The sequence below is a fragment of the Natator depressus genome, chromosome 11, assembly GCF_965152275.1.
Source record: "Natator depressus isolate rNatDep1 chromosome 11, rNatDep2.hap1, whole genome shotgun sequence".
Lineage (NCBI taxonomy): Eukaryota > Metazoa > Chordata > Testudines > Cheloniidae > Natator > Natator depressus.
In genome coordinates, this window is record NC_134244.1 from 46,443,564 (window position 1) to 46,468,181 (window position 24,618).

Genomic DNA, 24,618 nt, shown 5'->3' on the forward strand with positions numbered 1-24,618 from the left:
CTCTTGTAACATAACGTCACAATATGAAAAAGGCTGAGAACCACTGTATTAGGGGATGTAAATACACTACCTGACTAGTAAAGATATAGAGATACCAGTTAAAAAAAACAATGTTTTATTTCACTTATTTTAAATAACAGAGCTGCACTGCAAAATACAGCAATCCTGAGAGGATTTTTTAAAGTTTCATTTATAATCCACTTCACACTTACACTCACTGTCATGATATGCCAGAACACAATTACCTCAGAACTTTGACAGTTAATATCTGTAGAACAGAAATCAATTTAGAAAGGACCTCATAATGAAATTCTGTAAGTGTCCCACTGACAATTGACAAAAAGGTCAAATTCTAAAAGGAAAACAGCAGATACCACTACAAAACTAACAGATGTTCTTTGGGGTCATCTGCACAAAAACATAGGCATATGTGAAAGAAATCTGACACACTCATGAAATCAGTTGGTGTCTAAAATAATAGCAGCTCCTTATGGTAATATATGTATCAAATACTCAATGTGTTATGTTGCAACAGTATGTGCAGACAAAAAAAAAAAAAAAAGCACATAAGTAGTAGAAATGGGGGCCAGCAGGTTAAGAGAGAAAAAAACACGTTGTATGACCCATCAAGGTTAAAATACAGCTTAATAAGAACACAAGAATGCATATTATTCATAGTTCACAGAATTTTCAGATATTTATTTTTGTTTGTGAATACTTCTGGTGTGGATAAAAATATTTTTAAAGGACTGTGATTAATAAAGTCTGTCTTCCAAAAGACAATGTCAAAAGTTGCAATCACTACAATTTACATCAATGAAACAGCAAGCAAACAAGATTTCTTCTATGTCTATAGATTACTTCTCTTGTTTTCTAGTGCAAACATACTTCGTTATTATTTCCTGTTTTGTAATGCACATTGTTAACAAATAAAACATGCCTATATTGACAGGAAGATTATATTAAGGGTGAACACAATGAACCCAACAAAAACAGATGCACAGTTTCCCAGTCATTCTTGTTACTGTTGTTTCATACAGTACACTCAAACTACTCAATCTGAATATTTATAATGGGAATTTACCAAATGAAAAAATGCAGATTGGTCAGCACAGAAGTTTTTTGGAGGTATTTGGAGGGGAAAAAATAGAGTTAAAAAAGAAAACACAAAATACAAAAACACATACTCAGCAATTTTTCACTTTACATGTGAAGAACAGACTTATCACTATAGAAGTAAGTCTGAAAAATATCACAGCTCAAATCAGTAACCTGGTCAGAATGAAAGTGACAGAAAGCATAACTGACAGTAAAAGTTAAGGTGTAGGCACACAGAAGGTCCAGGCCTTCAATAATCCTAAAAACTAAAATCCCCAGCACAGAATGATATGGCCATTCAGAAATATTTGGAAATAGCTAAGAAACAAATCCATTCATGTGAATCTAACTGACTTCATCATTAGAGTTACCAATGACCTTAATTTACAGCTTCGGTGATGGAGTCAGGATTAGAACCTATTTGTTAGTTATAAGACTTCAGGCAAGACACTGTTGAACTCAATGGAGATGTAATTAATATAATGGAAGGTAAATTTTGGCCCACAGGTTCTTTTAAATAATGAAAATAATGAAAGATTGATTAGCATTTGTCAGAAGGATTCTCCTCCAAAATTAATAGACAAAACTATTAGTTTGCAGCAATTGAAGTGAAACTAACTCCTCCACCCCAACCAACCTCTTTTTTCCCCCCTCAATTTACCTATCTGTAAAAATAATCTAATACTTATTCATCTCAAAGGGATGCAATGGAGTTTAACTAATTGACTGTAAGTCTGTTTCAGACCCTCTGATGTAAGGCACAAAGCAACATTTTTAAAAATGCTTTATGATACTTACTATGTAGTACATGCTGGCCACAATCTGAGCTCCCCTCATTTCAGAGAAAAGAGCAAGCAAAAGCACACCTGGCAGGGTGAAGGTAGGAACCATGGATAGCTGCATTGTTCCTCCTTTCCCTCAGATAAATCAGGATTCCAGTCATAAGCTATTTGCTGACCCCATCAGCATTAATTTACATCATAACAACATCATACAGTAAAACATTCTTCTCTCATGCATGCACACAGAGATGATGGTTCAGAGGTACTGGAAGGTAGAAAGGTACTGCTATACTGTATTAGTGAGCAAGGGGCTGGGAAGCTATGTGGAAGCACAGACCCTCCATGAAGATGGCCCTGGCTTCCAGTGCATCTCCCAAGATCAGGAGATTGCATGGGACTGAACTCATCATCATCAAAGCGAAGTTATCCAACATTGAACTCACATTCTGGCTCTCCACATACTCATGACTGATATTCTCCACCCTTATATGCACACACAAACACTCACAAAAAGGAAGTGCCAGTGGCAAGTCATGACTTCAATTACAGCGTTACAATGAGAGTATCTTTCCATTTACAGGGCTTACAGATATTTAAGTCTAATAATTCCTTAGTGCAGAAAAACACTCAATTTAATATTTGTCCAAGATTTAAATTTCATAAAAACAAAGGGGAGGCATTTGGAGGTGGAGAGGTGTTGTTGTTTTAAACCTAAGCCCAATAGAACTATTTCTATGTTTTGAAAAAATTCCTACAAATTAGATTTCCCTTGCATTGTTTGAAATCCAACTATTATGAGGACACTACTGTTTGAAACCCAAATAGCACTCGGACCCCAACCTTGCATGCCCTTATCACATGCTTAAAATTTAAAACTTAAAGCACTTAAATTTAAAGTATGAATATTCCCAACTCACTAACTTAAGCACATGTATGTTTGCAGGACCAGGGTCCAATACAGAAATTTGTATTTATATTTTTTTCACTTTTCTCTCTCGCGCCTGTATGCAGAAAAATTTAATGTATGCACAAACTAGACACAAGCACCAGCATGCACTCAAAGTTTATTAATTCTACTCAATTTCTGCTCCTACACTTAAGAGAATCAAAGAAGTAATGCCTGAAAGTGGCAAAAGATAACAAAAGATGAACATTTGTCTTATAATTTATCAGCACATTCCATCTTATAAAAATAGTCTCACAAATTAATGTTCATGTGCAGAAAGAAGCAGATGAATATTTATACATCATTAAACAAAAAGGATATAGAGAAGACATACTAATATAAAATCCTGTTTTGTTTCTCTCAGGAAATAGCTGAGTCTTTAAAGTTTAGAATGTGTGAAACTGCTAAAGATATTCAGATAATTTTAAAAATGAAAATTAAACCATGTAATACAAAGCTGATTTTGTCAGATGTATCTAGTATTACTCATTTTTATGTCCACCACTTGAATATATTATCACATTTGTATTTGGACACCAGATAACCCACTAGTTCAAATATTAAAGAAAATGTTCTCTATATATCAGCAGCCAAAATCAAAAGCTTCTAATTTGATCAACTAATAACTTCAATAATTCACATTTCGTTATAGGCCATTTTTGGTGTTATTCCTATTTCCATTATTCTTGACTACCCAATAGACTGACAGATGTCTTACCTTAATATCCCGAACAGACTACTGGTATCTATTTCACCCACATCTGTTCCTAAATAGCTTTGGCAGCAGACTATTATGTACTTGGAATTAATTCCAAGTCATTTATTACTAAGGACTTACTCTTTTGTTGTTGTTTTGATATCTCTTTTTTTTTTCTTATTATGCTTTTAAAAACATTCCTGTACAGTTTTTTAAAACTTTCTACAAAAACATATTGTTCAGTATTATAAAAAAGATTTGCTTTGAGCTCTCCAGGTACCTTAGGTACATGCTAATATAAATTATTTGATTCCACACATTTTTAGATGTGCCCAGAAGTCTTCAAGAATGAAGAAACATGCCAAAATTATCTTTAGTTATCAGAAGCCCCCACATCTACAGATACTGAAAGTTTTAGACCCATGGCCAATGTTGAATCAGTTGGCAATCTCTGTCCATTTCCTAGGTGACAAGCATCTGCATCATAAACCAATACCAAAATTGCCACAAATTGAAATTCTTGTTGGCAGTCTCAAGACAGACGCCCAAGAATGAAAGTGACATCGAGAATAAAGTCCTTTCAACTACAAAGAGTCTTCCCAGGATAGGGAAAAGATATATTGGGAGAACAGCCCGGGAAAGTTTGCCATTCCTGGTGCTGTAGCTATTCTAATATGCAAGTGACTCCCATTTCCAGTGCTGTTAATCCAGTATCTTTCACTTTAGCTGTTTGTTAGGTTCTGTTGGGAAGAAGTATTATAAATCTTCAAAGTTTTCAAATAGCCCCACACTGAGAATTTTTAAATCTATTCTTCAAGTAGTTTTCTTTCTTTTCTATGATTTTGAAGTGCTGCTCAGGCGTGAGCAGCTATACTATCTCAGGTTATATATTGATCCGCATTGGAAAAAAAAGTTTTTTCCCCTTTCTTCATCAATTATTTTCCCTGATGTGGTAACACCAGTATTGACACATAGGTGAGCCCTCTTTTTCTCTCTCAGTCAGGAAAGTAACAGCCAATTGGGGCAGGGTCTGGGCACCTCATTCTACCTCCTCCACCAACAGACAATTTCCAGAACTGGGGAAAAATTATGGTTAGACCACACTATCCTGATCAGTCACTTTGTCAGAGCCAATTTCCCACTGCAACATCCTGCGAGGGTGTCCATTCTGGTGCTGTTACATCACTAAAAACAACTGACAAGGTAAGAAATCTGATTTTCTGTTATGCCTATCAGTATGGAAAAATGGGTCTGACTAGCAGTAACCAAGGAGACAGAGTAACTATAGAGAAGCTAAGAAAGGCTAGGCTAAAGTGACAGGAGAGGAGAAGCCAAGATGGCCAGAGACACAACCCCATCGTCCAGATATCCCTAAACTTCCAACTGCCAGAAGTTGAAACTGTACAAGGCAGGTCACGGATCACTTGAAATTGCCCTGAAGCATCTGGCACTGGCCACTGTCAGAAGACAGGATAGTGGGCTTTCTGGATAATTGGTCTGACCCAATATGGCCATTATTATGTTCTTAGAAACAGACCAATGGAAGCCCACTGAGGAGAGCTGACCACCTCCTGAGGACAGCAACCCCAGGGCTAACATGGAAGGCTCCCTTCACTTCAGGAAAGGAAGACTATGTTTTCAATGGATGTCCAGGAAATGCCACTGGGCCTCTTATCTGGTCTTCTGTTTATAACAGAAGTTGGTCAGTAAGATTTCCTAGCTAAGGCAGACGGCTGGGACCACCCTGGGGAGAAAATTGGAACATACTTGGAGAACTACCTTACCATGTGGAACATGAGGTACAGAGTTATCATAAGTCAGAACTGTAAGTACTTTGACCCTCTGGGCTGAGGTGACTGATAGCAGAAAAACTGCTTTCCTCAAACAAATGTAGAGTGGCAGGATGAGTTCAAACACGAAGTATACTTAGCAGTAAATTTAGGCTCCAAAGGCAAATGGGTAACTTAATAGGTGGCCTAAAGTAAGATTACCATGAAGAGCCTGGTTATGAGGGGGTGAAACGTCACTGAAAAACCTTTTATGCTGCAGCAAAGGCCTGGATCCTAAGAGAGCTAGCAGAGCAGCCTCTCTCAAATCCACCTGGAAAGAACTCCATAACTGAAAATACTAGAGGATTTCCTGGCCTTGTTCACGGAGATCTAAAACAAAAGGAAAAGATCAACCAACCCTAAAGTTAAATGAAGTGCACATCTGCTGGGGAAAAAAAAAAGTCACTAACCTTTTCTAACTGTTATTTGTCAAGATGTATTGCACATGTCCATTTGACTCTTTGTGTGCGTGTGCCCACATGCAGAATTGCTAGACATTTTCCCCTCAGTGGTACCCATCAAGGCAGCTCCAGAGCCCTCTGCTGATGCGTGCCACTGAGTGCCAGTACAGAAGGCCCAACTGCCCCCAAGTTCCCTCAGTCCCTTCTTGAGGGACAGCTCTGGAGTAGGACAGCAAGTCATGGAATGGACATGTGCAACACATATTGAAGATCAGCAGTTACAAAAGGTTAGTAACCATTTTTTCTTCTTCGAGTGATTGCATGTGTGCATTCCACTCTTCGTGACTTACAAGCTGTAATGTAGGAGGAGGGATTGGAGTTCATTGAAGTACACAGACTGGAGTACAACTCATTCAAATTTAGCATTCTCTCTGGAGCACTCAGCAGAAGCATAATGGGATGAGAAGGTATAAACTGAAGACCAGGTTGCCACTTTCCAAATGTCCTGGATAAGAACTTACACAAAAAACACCATTGAGGCCGCTTGTGATCCTACGGAACATGGCGTCAGTTTGCCCAGTGGGGAAATGCCTGCCAGATCATAACAAACACATGCAGAAAGTTATACAAGACAAAATTATTTGTGAACAGATCATGAGACGTTTCATTCTATTTGCTATGGCCACAAACAGTTGGGTTAACAAATGAAACTAGTTCTGTCTATGTAGAAAGCCAGCTCTCTTCTAATGCATACAATTTGCAGATGTTACTCCTCTTTATTGGCATGTGGTTTGGGGTAAAACATAGGTAAATAAATTAACTCTTTAATATGACAGTTAGATACTACTTTAGAGAGAAATCTCAGATGAGGCCGCAAGTACGCCTTATCCTTAAAAAAAAAATTGTACAAGGTGGTTCAGATGTCAGGGCACGCAGTTCAGCCACTCTTCTGGCTGAAGCGCTACCCATTAGAAAAGCCACCTTTGGAAGTAGGTGAAGTAAGGAACTAGAGCCTCAAACAATGGCCCTTGAGCTTTGACAAAACTAGATTCAAGTGCCAGGGTTATAGGTTCCCTTATTTTAAAGTAAAATCTTTCCAGCCCTTCAAGTCATTAGAAAATGTAGAACTGTTATCCACATGTGGCTGGAAAGCTGATACTGCTGCCAATTGGACCTTGACAGACCTGTTTTAGGTGCAAGAGATTATCCAGTATATCCTGGATAGAGAACTGCACTGGAGACCCCAAACTGACACGACCAAATAGGAAAGCGCCTCTATTTTGACATGTAAACAGCTCTGATAGTGGGCTTTCCACTATTTAACAATGCACGGAAAACTTGTTCTGACCAAGAGCTGCTAAATGAAGGGCCCGTAGGTTTGGATGGAGCAGTCAACCATGATCTTAGGAGATCAAGTCTGGGTGCAATGGGAGTGAAATTGGAGCTGCCAATGACAGATCCAATAAAGGGGAGGCCACGCTGGGGCTATTAATATAACTTAGGCCTGGTCCTGTTTGATCTTTAGCAGCACTCTGTGTAGGAGTGGGATTGGGGGAAAAGTGTAGTACAGCTTGTTTGTCCGGGGCAGCAGGAAAGTATCTGTGATGGAACCGGGACTGTGGCCTTGTAGGGAGCAAAACTGTTGGCATTTCCTGAAAGCTTTCTTTGCAAACAGGTCTATCTGGGGAGTCCCCCACTGCTGGAAATTCATCTGGCTACATCCAGGTGGAGAGACCACTCATGGTAGCTTGGAAATTATCTACTTAGGTGGTCCACCGGCTCATTCTGCACCCTTGGATGGTAAGAGGCTTTGAGACTCACACTACAAGTTCAGTTAAAGTTCCATCGGTGAATTGCTTCCTGATAAAGCAGAAAAAAGAGTGAGCTCCCCACTGCCTGTTGAGGTAAAACACACATCACCACAGTGTTGTCTGTAAGAACAAACAGGCTTTTTCCCTGGACACAAAATAGGAAAGCCTGACAGGTGAGGCAGACAGCCCTTAGCTCTCTGACATGGATATGAAGATAGGAGATCCTTGAGGACCACAAACCTTGAGTTCAGAGGGGACCCAGATGAACTCCCCATCACAGGGCAGATGTGTTTGTCACCAGTGTCAGCAAAGGCTGACAGCGGACAAAGGGAACTCCCACACAAACACGGAGGGGGTCTGTCCACCAATGTAGTAAAGTCAGTACTCACAAGGGCACCATGTTCAGATGGTGATGATTTGGTGAATAAACAGAGGCCAGACAACTTTGAAGAGTCCTGAGATGCAGCCTGGCATGTTGGACTACATATGTGCACAGTCATATGCCCCAGGAGTATCATACAGTTTTGAGCTGTTGTGATTGGGGGAACCCCGAGAAACAGGATTGTTTGGTGGCATTACCATGTCTCAAAGTTCCTTTTTACAGCTGAACACAAAATTCCTTTGGTATAGCTTTTAGGTATGCATGAGTTAGTTATGCCACAGCAATAATCTGATCACAGTAGTATGGATTTTGTGCCATTTCTCTCATACAATAAGCACCTCTCTGCATTTATTAAACATACCATTCGCCTTCTGCTGGAGACCCAGCTCTAAAAGATAAGTACAGTGGAGTCCCACTATGGACACCCTGGAGAAGATGTGAGCAGAGATTATGATTTAGCAATTGCTGAAAGAGCCAGGTTGCTGGAAAAACAAATATTTATCTGTAACTCTGAATTAAGAACATGCAGATATTTGAAAAATTTCCCTTTGTAAAATCTTTTGTAAAACAGATTTTGTTTTACGCAATCAACAGCTTTGCTCATTGAAGACTGTTTTATCACCACAACTTGCTGGAGCTTAATTTCTTTTGCTGTTGCCTTTCAAATTGCACCGTAATAAATATCAAGGAGTTTGACACAAAACCCTGAGATAAAGACATTGAGCTAAATCCTGTTTGCATTACTCACATTCGAAATATGAAGAACTACTTAGCTAAGTAGGTGGAGCAGGATTTGATCCACAAACCTCACCCTAAAACTTAGACACATCTCACAAGAAATTACTATATAACATATATACAGCTGTCACTTAGATTAAAAGGCAAAAAACCAGGGCTTTGGAGCAGAGCCTGGAGCTGGAGCGCAGAGCAGCTCCAGAGCAGTGGAGCTGCAGGTTTTTGCCTGGAGCTGGAGAGGAGCCGGAGCACAGCTCCAAAGCCGTGCAAAGAACTGATGCTGCAGAATCAATAAAAATCCTTTTACTATTCTGCCTATGGCTAAAAGCTGTAAGACATACTATTTCATGTTTCCATAGTGTTTATATACAATAATAAAAATGAAAAACTGCCCAGAGATACTTGGTTTTAGGTTTGAGATCTTGATAACCTTATTTAATTAAATTCCCCTCTTTTATTGCTGGCACAGATTTAAAGTGGAGAGTGATGCCAGTAATTATCTCTTTTAACTAATTTACTGTAATCCTGTTTTAAGTAAGCTTTCAATTTCCATAAACTGATTTGTAAGATGAAACCACAGCAAAAAGCCCTCTTCTACTAGAAATTCAGCAGTTTTGTTCTGAAAATTTCATCTGATGCAAATTGTCCTCCTTTCATAGGTAAAATTTGTGGTCTGGCAAAAAAGGAAATAGCCACAGAAGCATAAAGTGATACTGGTCCAAAAACTGAACACAAAGGTTTGGCCCTCTCCAGAAGGGACAAGTGGTACTTTAGTGATGACTTAGTTGTTATAGGTTTCAGAGTAACAGCCGTGTTAGTCTGTATTCGCAAAAAGAAAAGGAGTACTTGTGGCACCTTAGAGACTAACCAATTTATTTGAGCATGAGCTTTCGTGAGCTACATCCGATGAAGTGAGCTGTAGCTCACGAAAGCTCATGCTCAAATAAATTGGTTAGTCTCTAAGGTGCCACAAGTACTCCTTTTCTTTTTAGTTGTTATAGTAACTTAATATGTATGTATCCAACATACTCTGGCAACTACCTCCTCCCGCTGCTGCTCTCTGCCCTGTGGCTGCTCAGCCCCTTGTAAGGCTTGCAGGCGTCCCTGATCCCTCCCTGCCTGAACTGTCCTCAATCAATTTAGCAAGTGTTCAAAACAAGATCAACTAAAGGAGCAAAACAGGGGCGATGCACAGTCCCCCATGCGCCATCAGGGTGGGATGGTGCTTGGGGCCGGATCATTTCCGGTAACAAGTTGGAGACTTATCCGTCAGTTTTGGTTGGAGGGGGAAATACGCCAGCCCCAAACCACCTTCTCCTTGACAGCACATTGAAGGCTGGTGGGGGTGCATTGAAGCAGCAGCAGGGTCCGCTCCCTCTTGCCCCCTCTCCCCCCAGCCTGCTCCCCTCACTCACCCCCGCGGCTCTCGGGCTGGATGGGGCTCCACCTGAGCTGCCTGGCGCTGAGCACCACGTCGCAGCTCCTCTTCCCGATCTGGAAGATGCCCCTAAGGAGCGGCTCCTCCTCGCCCCCGGCCGCCTCCCCGCCGCGCGGGGGGTCTCTGTCCAGGGGGGACGCCCCCCACCTCTCCTCCTCCTCCTCCCCCCACCGATGCGCCATCGAGGAGGAGGAGGAGTAGGAAGAGGTGGTGGCGGCAATCCCCTGCCCAGCCGAGTCTTCCGCCCCGCTCCCCGGCGGCGAAGGGTCCTCCACGAGCTCGGGCCAAGCTTCTCTCCTGGGGCGGGGGAAGGGGGTCTCGGCCCCCAGCATGGCGGCGCCACCCTCCAAGCCAAGTTGAGGCGAGAGACTCTCCGCGGCCCCGCTGCTGCCAAGGCAGCGGCTCCTCTCCCCCGCCCATCCTGTGAGAGTGCGCGAGCCGGCCGGCGGCGGAGGGAGGCGGGCGCGCGCCCTCCAGCCGTGCCCGTTAACGGCGGTCCGTACGGTCGCGCGCGGAATGCCGGGTGGAGCCCGTCGGGATCATTACTCCGCTGGGTGCCTGTTGCGCAGCCTTCACTACAGGCCCGCTTCCTTGAAGGAGGAAAGGGCTGGATGCCGCCCCCACTGACCGTTGCTGGCGGCGTGGGGCAAGGGTCCCTTGGCCGTAGCACATGCGAAGCCTGAGGTGCCTTTAATAGGATCAGGCCCTTTGCTGTGAGCTTGCCCGGGTTGTTTGGAGAGGCACGCAGAAGTCAATGGGAGCAGGATCATCCCCTGAGCCTCAGCCCTTCGCACCCCTGTTACAAGTGTTGCTGATGCTCTCGCTCTTTTACCTCTGCGTGGAGATTTCACTCCACTTACTAAAATCACTAGGAACGACATGTTGTAATATGGTAACACCCGGTTGCACCGAAAGATCTGATGATTATGGTCGTGTATAATGTCTCCCTAAACAAAAGTTTAGGGTTTGGAAGGTCTGTTTTGTTTCTGGTAGTTACATGGCAGGGAATTTGTAAGCTGGTTTTCCTAAATAAATAAATAGCAAACAGCTCTCAGAATTTTTTCTCAAGCCTGGCAATATTTGTAGTTTGTATTAAAGACCTAACTCCTGGGGTCATGTGATACATAAGAATGTTGGTTTTCATTTTTAAAAAAGATTCTTGCCCTCATGGCTGCAGAGAAGAGCTTACAAAGGTGATCAGTGTGCAGTGTAAAGATTCAAATCTGGGTGGATTTGGGTTCATTTTAAAAACCCTTCTGAGGGGAGAGACACATACACACAGAAATCATGGTTTGTTAAGACACTCTTATGATTTGGGAGAGCTGACTCATGATTTTTGAATGGCTGGACTTAGCAATGCTGTACGAAGGGGAGATGAGCAAAGGTTTGCAGAGAGATTCTCACAAAAAGGGCCCTGTGGAATTGCAAAACATTATTGCTATGTAATACCAATTATGCTATCTGACCAGCTCACATGATGTTCAGAACAGTTCCTGATGACCCTTTTGTTACAACTTTTATTAACAAAAAGTTATACTCAAAACTAGTTTTCTCTAGGATTGACTGAGTGTCAGCCACCAAACATAGATCTGAAGAAAGAAAAGGAGTACTTGTGGCACCTTAGAGACTAACCAATTTATTTGAGCATAAGCTGAAGTGAGCTGTAGTTCACGAAAGCTTATGCTCAAATAAATTGGTTAGTCTCTAAGGTGCCACAAGTACTCCTTTTCTTTTTGCGAATACAGACTAACACGGCTGTTACTCTGAAATAGATCTGAAGGGCTGTGTTTTAGGCAAACATTTCCCACCATTTCTACACCAATTCAACACCACCATTGATAGCAATATGCTGGAGTAACATAAACAAGGTGGTGGAGTCATTTTAAATGAGTGAAATTCTGGCCCTTGTGCAGTCAATACGGATTTTGCCATTGATTTCAATGGGGCCAGGATTTCATCCTTGTTCCCTAAAGCTGCTTGGAGCACACCAAAATTATGATGTGAAAACCCTGGCATCCACAGAAGCCTTATCAATGGTAGGGCTCCCATCACGGCATGCACCAGTGTTACCAAAAATAGGAAATTGTGGGACTGGGAAATTAGATTTCATTTGTCCCTTCATGGATAATTGGAATACAATCACAATTGTCAGAACACAGTATGGTTATTATTATTATTTTTCTCAGGATTGCCATCATACATGACAATGTAATAATAGACCTGTCATATCAGCACTTTCTTAATAAAAGAGAAAATATGTCAATGCTTTTCTGTCTGAAGATTAATGTATAATTGTTTCAGATTGTGACTTGTGTGTGCATATCTGATGGCACAATTTGGCTTTAACATATTTTGTTTACATAAAAAGTACAGATAGAGATTTTAGCAAAAGAGAATTACAGGTCAAGAATGATAAACAGCAAGGTCTCCACCAGTGACCACTATTCTGCTGTTATACGATCATCACGTCAACCTTTCTGTGAAAAATATTTTAAGTGCAGTACTTGTACATGAAATTTAAAAAATAAAAATTCAGTAGTATATTACCATATTTTATAACAAATAATTAAAAGCTTGTTTAAACAATGATTATTTTACAAGGGACAAATATCTAATCATATAAAACTTCTGCTTGCTTAAAACTCTTAGCAATAAGGGACCTATTCTGACTTCTTTTTTATTTGTTTTTTTGTAAGTTGTACCAAATATTTTTTCCATGTGGATCTTCTCTGTTTGAATCTATATACTTTGCGAAATAATAAAATAAAATGCAAAAGGTTGACATTATGTAAAAAATTTGGAGATATCTGTCTTTTGTTTAAACAGAACTCATGCGAGAAGTTGGTATAGCAGGATAAAAAACTGCAGACCAAATATACTTTCCAGAGTATTATTCTGACAACTATAACAGTAGATGAACCAATAAAACCTGTATCAGTTATTTGACAGCAATGAGAGCTTTAATGTATTTTCATTGATGTCACTTAGAAGGAAAGTTAAATGATTAACTAGAAGGTAAAGTACAATATATGATAAAAATAAGAATAGGTACATCAACTTTCAGGCTCTTTGCTCTATATTAACTGCTTCAGCAATCTTTATTTGTCTCTGGAACCACTTATTAGCCTACACAGTATATCTCAAATAATAAATGCCAGTTTATTTCTCATAACTCCTTTGTGTCCGTGGAATGGTATTACAGTTTTTACTGACATCAGTGAAAGAGTATTACAGTTCCCAAGAGACTTGTAATACCCTTCAACTGACATCAGTGAAAGTTGTAATAGCCTTGTATTACTTTTACTTTAAGGTGATAGTAAATCAATAACTTAATATTTTTAACTAAATAGATTAAAAACATAAAAGAATAAAATTAAATATATACGTAATGTATGTAGCAGAGGAAATCCTTAGAGGGAACATTAGATGTTATTGGCCTCTGCTGCCATTAATAAATACTCCATTATCAAAACCTTTGAGTAAATTCTAGACTGGTATTGTCTCCCAAGACAACTGTTATTCTGTGCATAATACATGGATTTCCAATATACTTAATTAATTTGGTGTATAAAAATATTTTTAAATTCAGATGTATAATGTCAATTCATAGATTAGCTGTCACAACTGAAGAGTTTTTCTATACATACTAACTATAATCATTTCCACCTGGCACTGATATAGATCTGCCTTTCAGTAGATTTTAGCTATGGTGTGGATCGATCTTCTAAACCTCCCCATTTGGATCTCCCCTCTCCTTGGTAGAAGGGACCTCAGTTGCCTACATATTCCTGTTCCTGCTTCTCTGGATAGCACAAAAGTCTCTCTGCAGATTTGGGATCTGAGTTGAGAGAGGGGTCTGAGACTGAGCAGGACATGTCATCCCCATCTTGCTGGGGAGGAGAGGCATGATGGAGAGTCCAGGGAAAAGGTAATACCAAATTACATCTTCCACCAAGCCCTCCTCTCCTGGAGATCCAAGAGACAACAACAGCTTGGTTACGTCCATAATGGAGGGAAGCCACCAGGGTCCAGATTGAATACAAAGGTACAAGGTCTCCACACTATAGTCTTGGCTTTCTGCAGATCTCCCAGGATGTCCTAGGTGTGGAGGTGAGGCCCATGGCTATTTCTGATTGTGGCATGGTCAGCAACATGTGGGAGACATGCTGCTCACTGCTACCAGAAATATGGATAAGGTGGTAAGAATACTGTTGCAAGTTGCTCAAAGATTCTGTAACTTGTCATGTGTGTCCTCCTATTGCAAATAGGCATGCTAGTATTGTGCAATAAACCAATGAGAGTAGGGAAGCCTAGAGCAATGCGGATAAATAAGGAGGTAAGTTGCAGAACATAACCACAGATGGATTTGGTGAAAAAATCTTCAGATGACTTTTTCCTGCTGCCTGGAAGGGCTTTAGAGGGGCTACACGGGAGCCTCATGTTAAAATGTTGGTTATTTTCTATGTTTAAAAAGACTGGCAGTCTTTATATTAAGGAATGTACATCACTTTAAAGATGATCTGTTATCAGTTATTGTATCTAATGTCCCACAATGCACTTCCATCAAGTAAATGGAGGACACACTTTGCCCCTTATTTCAGCAATAATTGTGCAAAAGATCATGCACTGTGATTCAAATGTATGATTTTGTACTGAGTATGATTTTGCACCATGAATAAAATATTGTTGAATGATGTCCTTTAAAAATAGGTTTGTGCTATATTTTACATAAGTTATCCTTTATGTTTGAAACTCAGTAGTCACCTATTATTGCTTCTCTGTTGTACTTGTAATACGTAGGACCATTGGAACTGAATCAGATTGGTTTCATTTCCCCTGCTACTCACACATGGAGCAAAGCAGCAGAAAGGGCAGGAGATGGTAGCAGCTGGTAATAGGAGAGGCAAAACCAGAGAAGACGCTAACAAGGAGAGAAGAGGAGTAGCAGGAAACAGGGAAAGCTGCCAACCCTTCTTCCACCAGAGCTACCCCTCCCCTGCTGTAGGAAGCTCTATCTCTTTTGCTGTACTCATGTGAGAGAGCAGGAAAAGGGCCAGAAACATTTTCCCTGAAGAACTTTGCCAAGTGAGGGAAGAAAAAAGTTGGGACAACTTCCTGATAGGAGAAGAGGGGAAGAACATTAAGGGATGGCAGCAGTTTGGGGGAAAGAATGGAGGAGGAACAACCATCAAGAGATGGAGAAGTTCATATCACATGTCCTCTCCCAGCAAGAAGTTTGTAAGTAGAAAAGGGCCACAGGGATGATGGTCAGCTCTGAGGATAATCTGGATGACCAGTTTTTGACTGGTGAGGGATTGTCAGATGCTGGACTCAGGGAAGAAAAATCAGAACTAGGAGAGGTTTGAAAGTGCTGTTAGGAATCAATAAGTGTTGATTACCAGGTTGTGACTGGAGAGTGAAATTGAAAACTGCTGGCTGCTGGACTGTATCAGAAGCTAAGAGAGATTAATTTCTGGAAGACCCTGGATTTAGACATTGGAAGCACATCACTGGCTTGCACATTTTTCTGGCTATGACCACTCTTTGTTACAATAGTAGGCCCAGTGTGTAAAGTCCGTACTATGCTGTGGATTTTTAAACCTGGAGCATCACCTTTTTTTTTTAAGTATGTACCCTCAAGAATGTTTACTCTAGAGAAGAACGTAAAGTCTAAAGTAGTCCGTGTACCTACAGTTTTCAATATTGTTTCAACACAGACACTTTAATTTTTTCTGTCTTGATTTTAAATCAGAAATATCAAACATCAGCTTCAGCTTTTTCTAAAATTCTAAGATTGATATAGCCGTGCGTGAAATACTATTGAGAACTCTAGCAGTAGAAACCTTTTCTGTGGGTGAGCTTTATTGGTGAGCTTTATTGGTGTCCTATCACAGGAAAGGTAGATCAAGGAAGAGGGAGGGGGACAAGGAGAGAGAGAGAGAGAGTTTGAAGCTCTGAAGGACAAAGTAAACTTGAAAAAAGGCAAAGAATGAAATGGCTGCAAAGAGAAAAACAAGAAGAAATGGGGAAGATTGAACAGTTACAAGAGGCAACTGGAAGGCAATACAAGGAAAAAGTAATTTTGAAAAGTGAGGGAGTTGGAAGATCGGTGAAAACAAGACAAACAAAAGAAGATATAATATGGATGAAGTAAGATGAAAAAAGGATGTATGGGCCAGAGTGGCATTTTATTTCTTCTTTGCATTAAGTTTGACATGTTATGTTAAAAATGTACAATAACACTATAATCAGAATTCTGGTTTTTGTCCTGCTCTCACCAGAATGTAGACCACAATGACTTATACTTTATTTTATCTTACATGCAATTAAGTCTGTGATGCAAACTGGTTCAGGCCAGGAAATTGCAAATCAGGACTGATATTCTATGCTTAACACACCCCATAGGCAACCTAAATACATAAAAGAAATGCTTAAAGAGCAACATCAGCCTTAATTTTCAATTGCCTTGCTTCTGACAGTTTGTTAAATATGTATTTTAATTATTTAAAAAACACTTATGTACACATTTATACAGAACAGTTCTTCAACCCATCATTTCAAGCCACATTAATATATCTTAAACTCTTTGTAATATGTCTGTTAGCTAAATAATGTATTTAGACCATTTTTAAATGTACATTTTAACTTTTTAAGACAACCCAGCTTGATAGCTAAAAACTAAGCATATTTATATTTTTTTTAAATAAAAAACACAAGGACCAAATTCTGCAGTTCTTTTCCAGACTCTGTCATGCAAAATTCCCACTATGGCAGATTTGTTTTCCGTGAGTTTTTCCTGAATAAGGAATGAGTAAGGACTGCATACATAAGATAAGCAGCATTTGGCTCTATAATTATTTAAATTGTTTGGTAGGGTTCCTTATGGCAGTTATGTACTATCCTATCAAAAGTACCCTTCTTTTCAAAATTTAGTATCTGAGGTACTTCAAATCCTTTATTGTTAGAACAGTGAGAGCAATATATAGGCTAGGAGTTCACCAACTCTAACTTATTTTACATTAAACTTGTGTTGGGTGATTGAAAGTCATTTTTCTTTTTAATTAAAAAAGCTTTGTTTTAATGGCTGGTATATTTATGCCAAGATTGAGTTTAGAATATTTATTGCCCTGTTACTAGCCTCTGAGATCATACATTGTTATCATTTAGTGGTTTACTCAACTGTTTGAAGTCAATGAAGTAAGTATTGATTAAATCTGAGGTTCCCAATTATAATCCTTCACCCATGTATCACATCCTTCCCAAGCACAATGAGGGGGCTCAGCCACCTCTGCAGCAGTGATCCTACTTATCCCAGAGCCTATGGAGTGCTTTTGATGGGTTCATAGGTCCATGTAGGAAGAGAAAGCAAGAAGAGGATGGGGATGAGGAAAGAGTGGTCAGGCCATGAATACCATCCACACATCAGCCCTAAGAAGATCACGGTGAAAAGACTATTCTACTAAGCCCCCTGAATGATGGTGATCTCCTTTTAAGTGTGGCTTCTTGGGCAGCTGACAACTGCCAAACATTCTGTTCTAAGGGAGCTATGTTACTGAGATAGGGAAAGGGCCACCAGTGCACAGAGCTGGAATGAAAGCACAGGGCCCCTGTGCAGATGGTCCCAACCTCCTGCTGATTACCTGGGATCCATATGTGCTGGAGAATCATGCTTTCATCTTACCCCACATAAGGATGGTGGGTAACCCCACCAGCTTTGTGATATCTTTGAGGAGAACTGTGCAGGTACTTTTTTCTTTTTAAACACTCTCTGATGGGGTACAACAATCAGACCCTGAATAAGGACTTCAGGATTTGGCCTATTATGATTTCCAGTATGAAAAAAAATATTATACCATCATAAGAAAAGGCACCATGAAAAGATAACTCAAAATATATTGGTCTTGCCTGAGGGTGGTGATGGTGGTGGGGAAACACTAATAGAAACAACAAAACTCACAAGAAAAAGTGTAAAATGGAGTATCTACCAAAATATATAATTTATTTTCTTTATTAGTTTGTTTGTTCTATTAATTATTATTTCTTTTCAAGTACCGTGGTAACAAATATTCAAAAGCATAGTCAGACCTTTAAAGTAAATTGCATTGGTTAGAGGAATTGAATTTTATTAATAACTGCGAAAAAGAGAAGGTAATTAAAAAGGTTTCTTGTGGTTTGAAAATCCCTTCCAAATATTCATTAAACATTTAAGCGACTAAATTTGCAGAATATGTTCCTGACATTGGCACTGGTTCTGTGGTATTTCTCTCATCACATGGAAATACTGTGTGTTATGCAGAGTGCATTCATGCATAAACAATATAATTTTCATAAATTAAAATCTCCCCCGCAGAAGGAACATCTGTGCCTGCCTTTGAATAAAAGATGGTGGTAAGTGAGTTGCCCCTTGACTGACTAGAAGAATCCTTATGTTTAAGAAGAAGACATATAACCAAGAGGCATGCAAACCTAGGTCAGATTTTTTTAAATTTTGTCTTAAAAATTGTCATTCAGCGTTTCCCCTTAGGTTATTCAGAAGTATATTTAGCTATCTTTTCTGTCTAGGAAAGAGCAATGGAGTACTTGAAAAGTTGTTCTCTAATGATTGTTTTTCTTTTCACTCAGCAACAGTTTCTAGACTGCAGAGCAACACACTTTATCCAACTACAGCCAAATGAATTTGAGTTGCTGCAAAGTGAATCAGCTCGCCTGGCAATTAACTTTCAGTGTATTTGTTTTTAGGCCAAAAGACTGGCAATAAACACATTGCAAATATAAATATTTGGTTCTTTGATTTTTGTTTTTACCATAAAGCACCCTTTGAAATAGGAGATAATAATAAGATCAGACCTGCCAAGTTTCACTCATTCAGAAGAAAGCTCATTCATTTGGGATTCATTTTAAGGCACTTTATAAAGTATCTCCCACTTGTGATGAAGGACTTTTGTACAATGTGTTTCAAGGAGACATTTAAAAGGTCACTCATTTCATTTGCACCAGTCTGTGATAAACCTGTTGATAATTTCATTTCTAGATTGTTCATGGTCATTAGGTTATTCAGGTTTCTCTGGCAATTTATGTCTGTAGGTTTCTACAGCCCCAGGAGGCCACTGAAGATTAAGAATTAAAGGACCATATGTTTCATGTCTTGAAAGAAGGAGAACAGTGCCTGGTGAACTGGTCGTGTCAGGACCATGGCCTTGGTTAGAGAAAAACAACAACTGTGCAGCTGCTAAGGAGAATAATGAAACACTGCTGAGGGTTGGGGCGAAGGGATGGTGCCAAAATAGTATTCTCCAGATACTTCATTCTTAGCCACCACCTCTATGGCGGAGGAGAGAGCCAAGACCTTCCAGAGTGGAGCAAGCAATTAGTTCTAGAGACTTCTGAGCTGGGGCCAAACTCAGGAAGAGCCTGCCCAATGGCTCAAGAGAGGTATGGCTATAAGAGGTGGGGCCCATGGGAGCCAATCGTAGGCTAGTACCTGCTGCCGGGAAAAGACCCTGGCGGAGAAGCACGTTCTAATGAACAAATAGTTGGACCATAAATGGTCAATTCTTCCCATATTGTGGGCAAACAACTTTGGATAACTCGCTTTTTATGTACCACTTAGGGAATCCTTAATGAGTCAGAATTAATCCTTTAATGACTGGTTCACTTTAACTACATTAGTGATTGCTGAATCACTCTATATTTGAAAATAATGGCTAAGATGTATACTTTCCCTCAGGGCTCTCACTGAGCACCAGGAAAATCTGCAAGTATTAAAAACCAAGGGAAGATGGAGACATGAAGATGCTTCCTGAGGTTTAAAGAAATCCACTCCAACTCTCAACCCTGCTGTGTTGTGACAAGGATTAAAAAATGGAGAGTAAAGGCAAATTTTGCGAGTTCTTGGTAGCCCACAAATGTTAACACTTCTGTCTTTTTTTTTTAATGCGAAGGGTCACATCAGTCACAAAGAGTATACAAAAGTCAAAACCAGCAACCTGAAGTTAAAAACTCAAATTCAGACATCTTCATATTACCCAAAAAATTGTACTACATTTCTATTTATGTCCTTTGAAGTTAAACAATTAGACAAGCAATACAAAACAGTGTAGTTTTACAGTAAACAAAACAAAAAATAAAAACAAAGAAAGAATCCAGGACTTTGCTTTTGAGTCCGTTTTATTCTACAAATAATAAATGTTGCACCTTTCATGAGCTATCCAAATAAAACAATAATCCCATAGGAATTACTTACACTAAGAAAAAAATAACATATTAAGAGAAATGCAACATTCGATCAAATGTCCAATACTATGTTGTTGCAAATGGATGAATGTTTCTAAAATCCCAGTGTGCATTACAGTCATAATATACAGGATTACAAACAAAATTACAGTACAGATTGATTCCAGTTGAACCAGCATTACATTTCAGACAGCACTTATTCTGGACTGCATTGTACATGCAATAGCTATTGTTCTAATTACGGGTTAAATGGTTTGAATTTGTTTTAAGCTACTGTACTAATTGACTACAATAGGTATATATAGCCCAACGTTAACATCCGGATTAGTTTTAGGCTCCAATTCATAATATGAGTATGTGACAAACCACCGATTGTGCGAATATGTATAAAATCATGCATTTATATTGTCTGGAAACATTAATATTTTCAAATTCTCTTCAAAATTACGGAATGCAAAGGGGTTCAAAGACTTAAAAGAAACAGTGCAAATTGTATGTGATAGTCAAGCAGCTTTTGATTCTAGAAGGGTGTTGGCATTTGCTTATAATATTTATATACAAGTTTGTGCAAGTAATGTGTTGAATTGACATGTTTTAATAGAAAATAAGTATCTCGTTCTTATATCCTCTCAAGAATTAGAGATCTGGTTCTAATTGTAAAGGGGGGACATAAATTCATGGGAAAGAAATTGCCAGGACTGTGCATTTTGTTAGCGATTTGAAAAGAAAGAAGTGCTAAGGCAACATAACTTTTCTAAGCACTTTTCTGCTGGTTTAAATTAGTTAAATTATTTTGTATAAATTAGATATAATTCTACTTTTCCGATATGTATAAAAATTGATGAAGCTGCATGGTTTAAAATAGGAAATCCACGTTATAAAAAGTCATTAAAAATTCTGTACAAAATCACAACAAAATAAATTCAGCATGGGAAAGGTAACAAGTAGTAAAATGTTGGTTGAAAAATATAGATTTATATATATTTTGTAATTGGCCCATTACTAGTTTAAAAATTGCATAGATCCTAATTATTGCTTGTGATTTTGTTATCCCGATCAGATAATTAAAACAATCTGAATACCCCCTACACCAAATTTACAGTGTAGTTTTCAAGAGCTATTAGAAAATAATACAGAAGGTGAACAGGAACTTTGCATCCCGGTTTCACCTAAAGGCAGAAACGACAATAAATACATATATCACTTGAATCTTGGAGTATTTGCACTTCGCAGCAGTGGTACCCAAAGGGCTGCCCTTTGTAAACAAGTCAGTCACTGTACATACAGTCGATTTGTTTCCTTCTCTGTGGTGACGCTGATGCGCTTTGAAGGGTTAATCGTGAAAGATGGCATTGAGCTGGGCACTCATGACTCGTTCGTGATGGGAATGGCTCTCATAGGGCATAATGTTGTCCATGGGGATCTCACAGCGAGAGGCAGAGCCAGAGAAGATTGATCCGTGGCCTGAGGCTCCTGCCAGAGTAGCTGCGGGATAGTGCATGGTAAAGGCATAATTTTTATCGAACTCGTTGGAAGGTTCATGTTTGAAAGAGAAGTTCCCATTGATACTGAGGGGCGGGCTGAGGGGTCCGTCAAAGGAAGGGCTGGTGCAATCAGTGAGGGTGCTTTCAAAAAATGGCTCCAGAGTAGCCCCAAACGAGTGCGGAGGCTTCACGTGGAAGATATGGGAGCTGTCCATGGTGCCATAGGGCGGACTGGGAAGACCCGGGGACTGGTAGGCGTAAGGGTGCACTGGGAAGGAAGCACTGGCCGGCTGCATGTGGGGCGGCATGTCTTGGTTCTGCTCGGGAAGGAAAGTCCTGGGGTTGAGCTGGAGGCAGCCGGCTACTAAGTTGGTAGTGGGTTGGGACAAGCCCTTGCACAGGGTCTGTACAAATGAAACGAGGTCCGGGCTCTTGCCGGAGCGCAGGATCTCGGAGAGCGCCCAGATATAGTTCTTGGCCAAGCGCAGGGTCTCGATCTTGGAGAGCTTCTGCGTCTTGGAGTAACAGGGCACCACCTTGCGCAGGTTGTCCAGAGCCGCGTTCAGCCCGTGCATGCGGTTCCGCTCCCGGGCATTAGCCTTCATGCGCCTCAGCTTGAACCTCTCCATGCGCGCCTTAGTCATCTTCTTCTTCTTGGGACCCCGTCTTTTGGGCTTTTGATCATCGTCTTCTTCCTCTTCCTCTTCTTCCTCCTCTTCCTCTAAGTCGTCGTCTTCATCCTCCTCTTCGCCATTTCTCAGCGAGTCCTCTTCGGTCTCGGCTTGCATGGCTTCGAGATCCTCCTCCTTCTTGTCCACCTCGTGTTCCTCGTCCTGAGAGCTGAGGCACTCATCGGTCCAGCTCGGGGGACCCTGGGGCTGGGGCTCCCCCATCAGCCCGCTCTCGCTGTAGGATTTGGTCATTTTTGAAGTCCTGCATTTAAGAGGGGACGAAAAGAGAAGAAACACTTTAAACAGAAGAAACACAACCCTCCTCCCACAGCGGTCCCTCTCTCTTTAAATATATACAAAATGTGTGTGGGGGTGTACAAAGGCATTATGTTTCCCCCAAAATAAGAAATTAAACTTTTAATTGTGCCTGCGCTTCTCGCTTATAATTGTTGTATTTATGTTCCAATGCCATTATGTAACTTGCTAATATTAGCGGGGAATATAAATGGATTATGCAGAAGAAAATGTGACTGACACAATCGGAGTACATGAAGCAGTTTTGTGAACGTTTGCAGATTCTACGGGAAAAAAAGTTGTAAACAAAGATCCAGTAACCACAGGTTTTATTAATTTTCTTGCTCTCCTTTTCCTCCCACCGCCTCCCTATAGTAGCTGCAATTCCCCCCCTGGTACTATAGCCAGAATGCAATCTCCAGAACTGTTCAGAGCCAAGCAAGGCTCAGCTCTCCAGATGGGGGATCAGGTGTGACACTCTCTCTAAAAAACTGTCCGCCTGAAAACTACTGGTTCCTTTCATCTCAGGATTCTCAAAGTTCTGCTGAGCCCTTTCACAAAGAGATGAAACCGAGCATCATTCGCAGAACGGCAGCGTTCCATGCTGGCAAAGTCTCTGCCGAGGGGAACGCAAGGGCGTCAGTGCAACAATTGAATGAGTGCAGTGCTGTGAGTGGCTTCTGAAGCCTTGGGTATCTCCGACACTGTAACAGGTAGCAGCTCTTGCAGTTCCTGCGCGCTTTTCTCTCTCTCCTCTCCAAACTCTTCACCACTTACCTAAACGAACCTCCAAGCCCGATTTACACTACAGCAGCTTTACCATAAATTGCAGCGGTATTTCTTCCAACGTCTTCTCCCAACAACCCTCTCTGCTTATGGGAAATAATACCCTTCTCATTCAAACCTTTTGACCATCAAGTCCATTCTGTAATGAACTCCCCGTATTACCTCTAGTCCCACTACCCCTCAAAAATATAAGTGGTAAATTACAAAATAGACAGAAAACAATGATAGTCAGACCAAATTTACACTGGGGCTTGAGGAAGAGGAGGAATACCAACTAAATATGTGAAAAAATTAATCGGGGTTGTTTTTTTTAAACCCCAGGTTCCCATAATCGCAATCTGGGGAAATAATGTTTTAGAATGAAACACACTGAGCTACTGGGGCATTACACTGTTTCCGTTGTAGGCAGATTAAAAAACTACATTAAACACCCACACATTGTAGCTCGATACAGCTGCAGGTATCTTTACTGCAATTCTGTTTCGGAGGAGAAAATCGGGGGTTATAATTACCTTCTTTTTTTTAGCGTGCCCTTTGCAGTGATGGTCTCATAACCCTGTTACTCCTGGAGAGCTCTCCTGTGTGAGGGTGTTTTCTCTTTTTTCTAGGGGCTGGGTGCAGGACGCGCAGGTTATATAGCGGGGCCAGCGACGCTAAAGGAGAGGGAGGGGTAGAGGGGATCTAGGCGCTCGCTGTTAATAGCCTATAGCGCCTGCGCCCCTGGTGCTGCCTGGTAAACCCCTCCTCCCTCCTCTTTCCCCTCCTCTCTCAGCTTTCCCCGGCACGCGCCATATGGTAGTCCACGTCAGGCAAAGGGTCCTGGCTGCTCACGTGACCTGCCCATTTTGTATTCAGCGGAGCTCTCGATTCCAGCCCTTTGTGGCCAAAAGAAAGTGGCCATCTGTCGCCAGTGAGAGACTCTGCGGACCTGTTTGTACCCGCAGGAGAGATTAACCCTTTCGCTGCTGGGAAGGGGAGCACTTTCCTGGCGCTGCTGTTGTTGCTCTGGGATTTGTGTGTTTTGGGGTTTT

The 24,618-nt window shown here is 40.7% G+C and overlaps 2 protein-coding genes across 4 annotated transcripts in view; both read right to left on the reverse strand.

Moving 5' to 3' along the window:
• CERKL (CERK like autophagy regulator) overlaps positions 1-10,524 on the reverse strand; it is a 96,705-nt gene extending 86,181 nt beyond the window's left edge. For all 3 annotated transcript variants that reach the window (XM_074967711.1, XM_074967710.1, XM_074967712.1), the window contains exon 1: positions 10,097-10,524. In XM_074967711.1, the coding sequence (XP_074823812.1) occupies positions 10,097-10,451 (355 nt within the window). In that variant the 5' untranslated portion in view covers positions 10,452-10,524. The remainder of the gene's footprint in view (positions 1-10,096) is intronic.
• Positions 10,525-20,252: 9,728 nt separating this feature from the next.
• NEUROD1 (neuronal differentiation 1) lies at positions 20,253-24,255 on the reverse strand. Its single transcript, XM_074967719.1, has 2 exons — positions 24,100-24,255; positions 20,253-22,769 (listed from the first exon to the last, which is right to left on the reverse strand). Exon 2 carries the CDS (start codon positions 22,757-22,759, stop codon positions 21,686-21,688), a length of 1,074 nt encoding a protein of 357 aa, XP_074823820.1. The 5' UTR covers positions 22,760-22,769; positions 24,100-24,255; the 3' UTR covers positions 20,253-21,685.
• Between the last annotated feature and the right edge of the window lie 363 nt (positions 24,256-24,618).

Excerpts from the sequence above, each read along its gene's own strand:
- NEUROD1 (XM_074967719.1), bottom strand. The coding sequence starts at position 22,759 with ATGACCAAATCCTACAGCGAGAGCGGGCTGATGGGGGAGCCCCAGCCC.